Genomic DNA, 12,838 nt, shown 5'->3' on the forward strand with positions numbered 1-12,838 from the left:
TTACAAAAGACTAAAGCTAGGTGCAGAGCTTTGAGTAGGGGCTCTGAACTTGGACCTGGGGATGCTAGTGAAGGAGACTTCATTGAGGGGAGGAATAATGAAGCTGAGGCCCAAAGGTGAATAGGATGAAGGGGGTGAGGGCAGAGGACTATCCTGTTGAGAGCAGCATGTCCAACAGTCCTAGAGTAAGGGAGAAATCGAGGGTTGTCCTGTGTGTCTGGAACAGAGATGGAGAAGAGGGGATCAGGGAGAATGTGACAGTTGGGAAGTAGAGTACCCCAGGGAACTCTAGCCTCACAGCAAGTGGGTTCTGCTTTGCTTTGTCTCTTCTCAAAGCTGGGTGTCAGTTCTAAACTGAGCTTTCTTCACATCCCTGTTAGGGCTTTACTAGAATCAGGGACTGGGGAGATGGCTCAAGTTTCTAAGAACACTTGCTGCACAAGCATAAAAATCTGTTCAAATCTCCAACACCCATGTAAAATGTTGGACATGCCATATATATCTTTAACCCTATGCTATGGAGAGCAGAGGCAACTTGGCCACTACCCAGCTCTAGGTTAAATGAGAGGCTCTCTGTCAAGAGAGTAAGGCAGAGAGGATGGAGCAGGACACTCAGAATTGTCCTCTGGCATCCATATGTATACCCACACAGAGCATATATGACACACACACTCCCATACAAATACACACGCAGAATAAAAAGAAACCTTTAGAAAATTGCTACAGCTTGGGCTAGAGAGATGGCTCAGAGGTTAAGAGCACTGACTGCTCTTCCAGAGGTCCTGAGTTCAATTCCCAGCAACCACATGATGGCTCACAACTATCTATAATGAGATCTGGTGCCCTCTTCTGGCCTGCAGTTATACATGCTGTATACATAATAAATAAATAAATCTTTTTTAAAAAAAAAAAGAAAGAAAAAAATGCTACAACTCTTTAGGTAGGTGCTATGGTACAGCTGAGACTGGGGTAAGTGCCTCTTCAGGCAGTTCTTGGACCCCTGAGTCATGCATGGTTACCCAGGTGCCACTGTGGGGCCTGAGTTCTTGCTTTCTCTAAACTGTTATGTACCTCTCTCTTCCAGCTGCTCGCCACGTTTTTAATTCAGCTTGAGCGAAGGAAGGGAGTCCAGTCCTCGGGGATTATGCTTATTTTCTGGCTTGTAGCCCTACTGTGTGCCATCGCCATCTTGAGATCTAAGATCATTTCTGCCTTAAAAAAGGTAATTGATGGCCTGTGGGAGAGATGCTTATTCCATCGTGTATGGTCATGTGTTGATATGGGAACCACAGGATGGGGACCACATGGACCCTGCTTCTTTTCTAGGGACAAAATTCTCACCAGTCAGGAACAGACTTTGTTCTAGAGCCTTCTTTCCTCTATGCAGGCAAATGTTGTGTTACACTAGTCCTCTGCAGTGTATGTAGGCTGGCTGGACTGGAACTGAGCTGAGTTGAGCTGGGAGCTGTGTTTGCCCGGGAGCTACTCCCCAGGGGCCCTAGACGTGTCCCCATGTTACCTTGGTGCAACCAGCTGCAACTCTGGCAGGAAGTTGTTAGGGCTGGCTGCTGTGTGCCACTCCCAAAGCTTTTAAAGAGTGTGCACTTCTTGACTAATCAGCCATTTCTTGTTATCTGGGAGCTAGAGACTGCCATGAACATGGAAGAGGGATGGAGCAGTTGTGGAGCACCTATGGTATAGAGCACCGCCTCTGTGCTAGTGACAGCAGCTGGCATTAGTTGAGTTTATGTTTTCCTAAGTGCTTCTTTAGGACTTTATGTTTCTGGTGAATAATCTGAAGACAATGCGCAGACCCTAATGAGGTATCTCTACCTCAGCACTAACTGACAAGTGGACAGAGATTTCTTCATTGTGGGGCACTGTCCTGTGCTTTGTGTGGTATCTAGGGGCACCCTGGCCTCCATACCCTGGGTGCTAGGAGCACCCTTTACCCAAGTTAATGACAAACAAAATGTCCCCAGACACTGGAATTTGTTGCCTAGGAGGCAAACCACCCTTGGTTGAGAGCTACTGGTGTGCTCAGCAGTGGAGAAGCCAGGGCTCAGAAAGGTTAAGTGAATGGATAAGGTTTCATAGCCCGAAGGAACAGGGACAGACCTGTCCATTCCCTACTGTGGGATGCTATCTGGGCACAGGGGACAGAGTCACCTTTCTTCTGTCTTGTCTCAAACAAGGGAAACGTGGGGATGCCTGTAGCAGGGGAGATAGGTTTCTGCAGCCTACTCTTGGGGCTTGTCTTAGTCCTTTTTTACTGTTGCTATAATCAAATCCTATAGTCAGGATGATTTAGAGAGAAGAGAGGTTTATTGAGCTTGTGGTTCTGAAGGCTGGGAGGTCTGAGGTCTTGGGGCTGCATCTGGACAAAGCCTTGCTGGTGAATTCCCTGTAGAGGCCCTGTGACAGCTCAGGACATCATGAGGATACCAGCTTGTATCTCTTCCACCTCTTACAAGTACTCATAACACCATGGACTCCCACCACTGAACACCATTTCCTGTGACTGTAAGGATTTGGTGAGGCATTTGTACCCTGCTTCCAGGGAAGATTATGGTGATCTGTGTCCCTTGCCTTCTCTCCTGCTCAGGATGCCCAAGTGGACGTGTTTCGAGACACCACATTTTATGTGTACTTCACCCTCGTGCTTATCCAGCTTGTGCTGTCCTGCTTCTCAGACAGCTCACCCCTGTTCTCCGAAACTGTCCATGACCTGGTAAGTGTGACCCAGACATGTGTGCACAGGTGGGAGAGAAATAGTCTGTGCCAGCTAATACCAATTGGGTACTGGTTCTGAACTCAACACCAACTGGAAGTTCTGAGCCTCATGTTACTAGTTCAGACTCACCTTCGTTCTTCCAAAAGACCATAGAGAAATCACTCAACCTGGGTTTGGATATACCAGTGTCCCTGGAGGCAGAGAGTCTGCTTTGCTGTATTCCTGGCTGTGCCTTATGACCTAGCTGATAGCTTTTACCCAGCATGGTGATTTTTGAAAATGGGAGCAGAATCCACAGCTGAAAACTTAGCAAAATATACATGAACTCCAACCTTCCAGGCTTTCTAGAAATATGGGAAGTCTTGGCAGATTAGGGCCATGGTCTCACAGGGCAGTAGTTGATAGGGGCTAGGGCTGTGGATCCCCATTGTCTTAGATCTTGAGTTTCTTCTACGGTACCCACCAGGCCCTCTGCCACCTCTGTCAGTTCCAAGGACGTTCTGTGAGCTGCTGCTGGTCTGTCTTTCCCTCTTTTTGGTCTGTCCTTAGCCCTTTCCTCCTCTACTTCTTTTTTGTTCCTCCTTTCCTCTTTCTTCCCTCTTTACCCCTCCCTCCTTCATGTATATATCAAGTGTCCCTCCAGGCGTCCTGGCGTCCTTTGGGGTTCTCATCAGCCCAGTGGGGGTACCATTTACCTAGACCAGGTTCTATCAGACAGTAGTCTGTAGGCAAATCCCCACCATCCACTGGCTTTTGTCAAGAAGTTTATATTGGAACATAGTCTTGCTCATTCATGAAAATATCCCACATGGCTGTTGTGAACTTAAAAAGAGAATTAAGCCGGGCGGTGGTGGCGCACGCCTTTAATCCCAGCACTCGGGAGGCAGAGCCAGGCGGATCTCTGTGAGTTCGAGGCCAGCCTGGGCTACCAAGTGAGTTCCAGGAAAAGGCACAAAGCTACACCGAGAAACCCTGTCTCAAAGCCTGACATTTGCTGTTTTGTTCTCTGCAGATGAAGTTTACCAGTCCCTAGTCTGGAACATTCTTTTAGCTCTGCTAATTTGGTGCCTTGCATTTGTATCTCCTCTTTTTCAGGGCTTCTTTCTTCATGTGTACACACAGTGCAGTCACATGAGTGGTGAGAACAGGGCATAGCTGTTCACTAGCTCCCTGCTGTGCTGAGCACTTCATACACACACACACACACACACACACACACACACACACACACACACACACACACACGCCTCTTTTGTCCCATTTTTCAGACAGAAAAACTGAGTCATAGGGACTTAAGTCCATTGAAATTGCAGAGTAGGATTTTGAACCTAGGAAGGCTTGGCCCTTCTGTAGAACCCCATTACTTCTCTTGGCTACACTCTACTTGAGGACAGGTTTAATAATGGCTGGATTGGTTCTTCAGGCCCAAAGGTAGAAATTGCCCTGGGATCTTGCTGCCTCAGGCAGGGCTGGCATGTGTGGACCATTAGTTCCTATTTCTGCTATAACACTGTAGGGAGAGGCGTTCAGTCTAAGGGTCCTCTGAGGTCTGCTTGGGACCTCCTGGGACATGGGATGAGGTTTCTACTCTGTCCATTTCCCCTAAAACCAGGAAGGAAGTAGAAGTACCAGTGTGCTCAGAGAGCTGCTAAAGTCCTGGTGTCATGCCAAAACTTGGTTCCTTCTAAAGATGTTATGTTTGTTTATTATGACAAAATATATGCAACCTAAGATCGACCTTAACTGCTTTAAGTGTACAGCTGAGCAGCATCAGGAGCTTTTGATTTCATTCATACCACAGGTACTGTGGCTGACTGGCAAATATTTCAACTGAGACTGTATTAGACACACAGAATCCTGAACCCTCCTGGGGCCAAACCTGACACAACGTTGGCAGCATCTCCAGGTTGTTTAGATGTGTGTGTGTGTGCAGAAAAGCTGAAGGGAGACTGGTTCAAAGCTCTCAGACTTGAATGGGAGATTTGTTTGTTTGTTTACTTGCTTGCTTTTTTTCCTTTTCTTTTTTTCTTTTTTTTTTTTTTTGAGACAGGGTTTCTCTGTGTAGCTTTGTGCCTTTCCTGGATCTTGCTCTGTAGACCAGGCTGGCCTCGAACTCACAGAGATCCGCCCGCCTCTTGCCTCCCAAGTGCTGGGATTAAAGGTGTGTGCCACCACCGCCCGGCAAGGGGATGCAAGTGTTTCAACACTGAGCCACATCCCCAGCACCAACAGACCAAAAAAAAATTGGGGCTTAGAGAAGTTGTGCTAGTAGACTCTAATTTAGATCTAATTTATGTGGAAGAGAAACCAGCCTCCTCTTGGAGTTGGGTTGACCCTGGGCTCTAAGTCCACCTGTGTCCTCTTGTGCCTTCAGTGAACATTTTGCAACACCTCTGGTATATGATACACCTGATGCTAGAAGCATGGCAGTATGCATAACAGTCATGGTTTAAGCAGTGGGTGCCTGGAACTGGCAGACCAAACTGATACAAAGTTACCAGGAGAAAATGTTGATTATATATACACGGGGGTTAGGACTCACAGACAGACAGTAAGAACCCCTGAGAGCCTGAAAACTTACATGCCTTCTTAACAAAGGGAGATATATTTGTGGAGAAGCAGCAGGACAAAGGGGTTGTAGAAGTGGCAGATATGAGGGGTTGATGTGTCGGTTTGTAATGGAGGGTGAGGATTGTTTTAGTGTGGGTTGTGTGGCCTGTCTTGCTGCCACTATTAATACTGTTTGTTCTTTTCCCTTTCTGCAAGTGGAGAAGGGGGAAGGTATGTGTCCTGCTTTTAGGCAGCTCGAGGAAGAGAAAGGAGCTTCTGTACTTGCTGCTGCTTAATTTCAGTTCTACACTGTATGCCAACGTGGCATATCCAGGGCTGGCCTATGCCAAGATCAGAATCTCAATGCCATGTCTTTTGTACTTACAGTGTATGTAGCTACTTACATAGCAATTACATTGTATTCAGTACTATGAGTAATGAAGAGATGATTTAATGTAATACGGGGGTTGTGGGCAGGTTGCATTTTGGTACCTAAGGGGGATCCAGATAAAGCAGTACTGGATTTTGTCTCATGAAATTACAGTAGCTCATGCTGTTTCAGGGTCCTGTGTTGACTGGGCCCAGCCAGGTGGTTTTCAGTCATTCTCTTCTTTAGACATAGTGAGATGGTGGCTGGACCTTCAATTAACTCTGGCTTCTTCAATGTGATTGGAGGCTGGCCATTGCTGGAATGACCCTGCGTGTAGCCTGGGCTTCCTCACTGCATGGAGCTGGTCTCTGTGCATTCCACATGGAATCCAGTTCACTTAACACCTAGTCCTGGGGTCCCATAATGTTGTCCTGTTATGTTTAGTTTGGTTATCACATAGATCTGCCCAGGTACGAGAGGAGGTGATAGAGACCCTACCTCTAGGGTATCTCATGTTACAGAAGGTCTCCTTTGATGCAGTGTCCAGGTTCTTTTTTTTATTTATGTGTACATTTGTGTGACTGCTTCTCTTTATAAGCACCATAGATGTGTGGGTATCCTCAGAGGCCAGCAGAGGGCATCAGATCCCTTGAGACTTGAGTTATGGACAGGTGTGAGCTGCTTAATGTGGGTGCACTGAACTTGGGTCCTCTGCAAGAACAGCAGTGCTGAACCCTCTCCACCCCTGAGTTTCCAGGTTTGCGTGTGTGTGTCCTGAGCAAAGAATGGAAGGATAGAAACAGTGAAAAGTGTATCTTTATTAGAAGTGAAAGGGTAAGTGTACTCTGGGAGGGTGTGTGTATGTGTGTGTGTGAGTGTGTGTGTGTGTGTGTGTGTGTGTGTGTGAGAGAGAGAGAGAGAGAGAGAGAGAGAGAGAGAGAGAGAGAGAGAGAGAGAGAGAGAATATGGACGGACAGTCAAGGCTCTAGGAAGAGGAGAGCCAGGGTCTTCAAGGCCCGAGGAATGGTCCCCAAGTCAAAGGAATGAGAGATAGTGTTGGTTAAGCAGTGGCTCCAGGCGGCGGCCATGCCGACAGGTGTTGCAGTGGTGGAAGAATCCCGAGCCATGGTTACCTTTCTAGAGCTTTATTGGGAGGGAGGGAGGGAGGGAGGGAGGGGGAGAGAGAGAGAGAGAGAGAGAGAGAGAGAGAGAGAGAGAGAGAGAGAGAGAGAGAGAGAGAGACCCTGTGTGGAGGGAAGAGAATGTGGAAAGAGAGGGGACAGAGAGAGCACGCTCACTTTTTAGGCTGGGACGCCGTCTCAGGCTGGTGACGTAATCCTTACATCCCAGACTTTCGCTTATTATAAAAAAAAGCAGGTAGATGGGATTAGGGGTGTCGTTTCTCTCAAAAGCTGCTTCCAGCTGACTGTTGGCTGTTGGTTGGCTCTTGGGGGAGTCTTCTGAAGTAGACAGGCGTTGTGGGATGCTTTCTGTCATCTGTTTGCTCTGGAGACGTGCATCCCTCTTGGCTGTGGCTGTGAATCTTCTGTCTGACAAGATGCTGGTGACATAGAAAATAACTTAGAGAGAAAAGAATCATTATTATTTTATGTTGGTTGATCCGGCCTGTCCAGATGGATTTTGAAACATGTTCAGCTTTATCAGAGACAGATTATTTTAAAGCACCTGTTTCCTTTACTAGTTCAGCATCCAGGAGACAGGTGATCAATTGTTAAAAGCATCTTATAGTAATAGATGTTTACATTAAAGTCTTTTTTGTAGCACCCAGACACTTGGGTCTGGGGGTGTAAATACCTTTTAGCTGTTACAGTTTCTTACTTGATGATCTCTGAACTCTGGCTCTGTGGTGGTCCTGTACCATTAGCTGAACAGTGAGTTAGAATAGGGAATTGGGAAGAGAAAAGCTTGTGGTACATGAGAACTTATTTTTTTGTTATTAGGGACAAGGCAAAGATCAGGGCCCTGTCTGTATGCATGTGAGAAACACAGGCATTAGATCTGGAGTGAGGCCATGAGCTCTTATCTTAGCTGGAAATCTTTTTCCATTAAGTAACTGTGAAAGTGCAATTAAATCTGGTGAGGTGGTAAGGCTGTCCTCTGTACCTGACAATAGAGAAAGGAGAGGCGACATCCCAAAACTCCCAGAACCAAGTCAGTGGCTCTGGTGTCCAGAAGGAAAGAAATGGATTGCTTCCCTGCTGAGTTCTGGGTTCCCTGCCATGTCTGTAGCCAAGCCTAGGTCTGCTGGAGGTCTTAGCTTGATGTACCCATGTGTCTTGGCACCTGTGGGCAGTCAGCTGACTGGTTGTCTTTATAGGCGGCACTTTCAGCAAGGCGGCTGATGGCCTGGCAGGGCATTCACCTGTGGCCTTTTTCCTCACTTAAAACAGGGACCCAACAGCTTTTATGAGTCAGCAAGTGCCAGCACTTGGCAATTTTGTTTTCAGGCTTTTATCTCTTCCCTGGCACACCATAAATGCCACAGATGACTCTTTTGCCTGTGGGGTCAGGAGCCTTGCTCTCCAGATGCTTAAGTTTTAGTCGAAGAGGTCTGGGGGACAAGAGATGAATTTTACTCTATGTCCTGAAATTTTTTTTTTTTTTTTTTTTTTTTTTGTATGATTGATGGCTTAAGGACAGATTTTGGAAGATCTGCCAGGAGGCAGACTATAAACCGATCCTTTTGGAAGACTTGTCTGAGGCTATAAGCTGATTTTTGGCTTAAGAGCCATCCTGACTACTGTAAACTTATTTGTATGGATCTTAGCCGCTTCCAAATCAGTCTGTGTCTCCCAAGGCAGTTTGAGATGAGTGGGTGGAGTTAAGGTGAATTAGGGCTAGAGTCAGTAGAAGCCGCCCAAACATGCCCATTTGAGCCCGCCCACTGCTGGCGGCGGAAGTCAGACAGAAAAGGTTGCATGTGGCAGAGGCAGAAATGGGGAGGGAGAGAGGTTCAGAGCTTTAGCAGAAAGCTTGGGGATAAAGTAATTCTTTTATTTGCCCGTTCGCTGGCAGAAGTTCCTGCAAAGCTGTTATGTGGCCAGATTTATCGGTACCCACTCCTATCCGCCAATGTAAGTGGTAAATGTATCCGCCCCTTTGTCCCATGGCTGTAGCCGAGAGAAAAATAAAAAATTAAAATAACAAACCGGGATCAGACTCCAATCTTGGGCGTCCCCAAGGAGTGAAGAGAGACAGATCTATGAATCAGCTCAAGTTCCCATCCTCTTCGTCAAGGGATGGGAAGGGCTGTGGCTGTGATGCAGTTGGTCAACGGTGGACCCTAGACAGCATTGACCCCCTCGTCAGGAGCGAAAATGTGCCTGCCGTTGTCAGCACAGCCCAAGGACAACCCCCGGGGTGTCCGTCACAAAGAGTATAGCTCAGACTACAGCCACGAGAACAGCAAACTCACTCACTGTGGTGAAGAATCATGGCAGTAGCAGTAGTGGTAGCTGTGTGGGGGTCCAGCGGAGGCTAGGAAGGCGTGTGTGTCTCGCAGTCTCGCTGGATGGAGGAGGAGGCGGCAAGCAACAGCTGTCACAGCGGGTCTTCGGTGGTCTATCCGAGTCATGGCACCAGATGTTGGTTAAGTGGCGGCGCTCGTGGCTGGCTGTCGCCTGCGGCGGCCATGCCAACAGATGTTGCGGTGGCAGAAGAATCACGAGCCATGGTTACCTTTCTAGAGCTTTATTGGGAGAGAGAGAGAGAGAGACAGACAGACAGACACACACACACACACAGAGACAGAGACAGAGAGACACAGAGAGAGACCGTACGGAGGGAAGAGAATGTGGAAAGAGAGGGGACAGAGAGAGCACGCCTGCTTTTTAGGCTGGGATGCAATTGCAGGCTGGTGCTGTAATTAAGGACATAATCCTTACAGATAGGCCGCTGCTAGGCGAGGAAGGTTTGTGCATATGTTCACATATGCATGGGAGAGGTTTCTAGGAGAAGTAATATGTTCAAAGGTCCAGATGTGTGATAGAACTTATTTATGTTTCAGGGATATGCACACTTGTGTTTGGCTCAGTCAGGAGGTCTGGTGTTGCTGTTTGTCACAACACGGGTGTGTGGGTTCATGCAGATCTGTGGAATGAAGACTCAGAGGCATCTTAAGAATGAATCTAGCCTTTTATGGCTGCAGGGGGGTCCAGCCTCGAAGGACTGAAGCACTTTCCCTTCACCTTGGGCCAATTTTATTTCTCTCCAATACAGTTTAGCCAGTTAATTTCCATATGCTCAAAACAACCTGAAAGGAGTTCCCAACAATACAATGCCAAGTGCAAATTCCCTGTCAAACAAAAGATAGGTTAGGGCTAGGTGCTATGCTCTGGAACCAGGACAGGTGTGGCTCAGCAGGAATGCAGCCACAGTCTGGTCACTTACCAAGGAGTTAAGTGACAAGTCTAGGGGGAGAGGAAGATACTCAGAGCTGAGCATGGTACATGTGTGAACAAGAACAGAACTATATATGCCATGGATTTTTTTTTCCTTTGAGACAAGGTCTTATGTAGCCTAGACTGGCCTCAGTCTCTTTTTGTATTTCTGACCCTCCTGTGCTAGAATTATAGGTGTGTACCACCAAGCCTGGTTTATGAGGTGCTTGGTATATGCTAGGCTAGCTCCCACTAACCAGCCACAGCCACAGCACAGTATCATGGGAGTTTAACTTCATTGTGTGTAGGAGTCTAGGAAAGCTTTTGCATCAGTAGTGTCACCTTTAATTTGGATGTGCTTTTTAGGGGGCCCCTTGGGCTGAAAGGAGAATGCATGGGACATAGGCAGGTTGGTGGCACTCAGAAAGACATCACAGATGGCCAAACAACCAGATCAAAGATAACATCTATGTTTACTAAGGGTTTTGGTACCAGGAATAGAAAATGGAAAGTTCATGGGGAAAGGGCTTGGGAAACAGGTCCAGGTGTGTATTCTGTTCTAGCAGGGAGGGGTTTTCAGCAGCTGTTGCCTGGCAGACCAGCAAATTGCTAGTGTTGATATGACACCTGGAACTATCTCATTATTGGACCCTGGAATTGTTTTAATCAGTCATAGGAATAGCATTGCACAGTTCATTTAGCCTATATAACAAACCCAATAGACTGCATGTTCAGCCTCCTGGTTTATAGATAAAAGCACAGGGTCAGAGTGCAGAAGTTCAGGGGACCTTCTGCAGAGTTTTCACAGCAGGGAACAAATCTATACCTGGAGTTTGTCAGAGTGTAAGTTACTGTCCCTACCTGCTTCTTGATAGCGTAGGACAAGGCATGGCTAGAACTTTTTATTTCTAAGGAATTTGCTGCTGCTGCTCACCTCACCTCAGGCCTTTAGTCTGAGCACCCTAGGAAGAAAACTGAATTAGGACATAACTCCAGTTATTTTTGTTATCAAAGAAGTCCTCCCATGTTAGATGGAGGCTTCCAGAAACCCAAGTTGATAGACTTCCCTCTATGCCCTTGTAGGAAGTCCACTCAGATAATCTGAGTGTCCCTGATTGGATCTAGAGGAGGGAGGAGGCCTGGGAGTAGATGAAGCCCCAGGGAGGTTGTGAGAGAAACAAAAATGTCCTGCCAATGACATGACTTTATTGTGTTTGCTGGTGGGTCTCTTCCTAGTGTCTAGGGACTCGATTTGAGTAGCTGGAGTGAGGCTTTGTCTCCAGACTTGAGGATCTCTTTTTGCTGTTGTTGTTGTTTGTTTTTGTTTTTTAAGACAGGGTTTCTCTATGTCGTTTTGGTGTCTGTCCTGCATCTTACTCTGTAGACCAGGCTGGCTTCGAACTCACAGAGATCCGCCTGGCTCTGCCTCCCGAGTGCTGGGATTAAAGATGTGCGCCACCACCGCCTGGCAAACTTGAGGATTTTTTTGAGCTGGACCTGGGCTTAGGTCAGCCCCAAGAGCCCTCTCCCCTCTTTATTGAAGCCCAGGCTGAAGGAAGACTGGAGAGCAAAAACCCAGCTCTCACCTCAGCAAGAGTAAGAGATGCTTTATTTTGTAGCCAAATATGAGTGACCATGACCCAGGAACATGGTTGCTCCAAATACCAACATGGTTAATTTTAGAACAAAAGAGAGTCATAAATCAAGGTACTTTTCAAATCACCAGTGATACCCTGTCTGATGACATTCTTAAGTTTTAGGGTTGGTGGAAGGTGCTAGTTTTGTTAGTTACATCCTAAAAGTTTTCTTGTTGATCATAAGGCTGCTGTGTGGACACAGAGATAGACAATGAATGACTACTAAGGGGGCTAAAGATAGCTCAAGACAAATTGCATGTAGATCTGTACCATTCCAGCTTTCACAGTCTCAGAGAAGCATGTAGAATCTTTAACAGAGGTGGGAACTTCAATGATGGACAGTCATTAGAGGCCTGGATGTACACCTTCCTAATTACCATGTCTTAAGGCATGAGGTCTGAGGAACAGTGTGATAGGCCATCTTTTTATTATTATTTATTTATTTATCTGTCTATCTATTTTTCTGTTTGTTTATTTTTAATACAAAGGGCTTGCTATGAACTACTATGTGGTTTCTTCTCTTTCTCTGTTTTTTAAAGTGCCACAGCAGCCTCAGGCTATGTTCTTTACAAACAACTAGTCTGAAGATCATAGTTTACCACTTCTGATGGATAAAGCATCTGTCCCAGTGCTTGGGGTAGCATAGTTCATTCTTTCGTCTGCCCTGGGCCCTGTTCTAAGTAGCTATCTTGTTTTATCTCATTTAGTTACTTTCAAGGAAGTTGCCTGACATCCCACAGCTCTTAAATGAAGCCGATACTCAGTCATCTTTCCTAAGCACTGGGACTCAGACCTTCCCTCCTATGCAATGGGACTCAGGCCACCCACTGCTTCATATACAATTTCTTGTTTATCATCATCCTCCTTGCAGACTTTTATTATTATTCACTGGGAGACACACATGCCATGGGGAGTATTTGGAGTTCACAGGAATGCATTGGTTCTCTGTTACCCTTATATGGGTTCTGGGGACTGAAGTCTGTTGACTGAAGTTTCTCAATCCTGCCCGGTCCTGCTCAGGCAGCAGCCATTTTTATAAAATAATCATTCAGAGGCTTAATATTAATTACAAACTGTTTGGTTTATTGCTCAGGCTTATTGCTAGCTAGCTATTACGTCTTAAATTAACCCATTTCTATTAATCGAT

General features: G+C 46.5%; 1 protein-coding gene across 5 annotated transcripts in view; it reads left to right on the plus strand.

Moving 5' to 3' along the window:
- Positions 1 to 12,838, plus strand: part of Abcc1 (ATP binding cassette subfamily C member 1) — a 132,633-nt gene that overhangs the window by 46,895 nt on the left and 72,900 nt on the right. For all 5 annotated transcript variants that reach the window (XM_052759608.1, XM_052759609.1, XM_052759610.1 and 2 more), the window contains 2 exons: positions 1,085 to 1,222; positions 2,606 to 2,731. In XM_052759608.1, the coding sequence (XP_052615568.1) occupies positions 1,085 to 1,222; positions 2,606 to 2,731 (264 nt within the window). The remainder of the gene's footprint in view (positions 1 to 1,084; positions 1,223 to 2,605; positions 2,732 to 12,838) is intronic.

Source organism: Peromyscus californicus, unplaced genomic scaffold (genome assembly GCF_007827085.1).
Source record: "Peromyscus californicus insignis strain IS unplaced genomic scaffold, ASM782708v3 Scaffold_3__1_contigs__length_106647218, whole genome shotgun sequence".
Classification (NCBI taxonomy): Eukaryota; Metazoa; Chordata; class Mammalia; order Rodentia; family Cricetidae; genus Peromyscus; species Peromyscus californicus.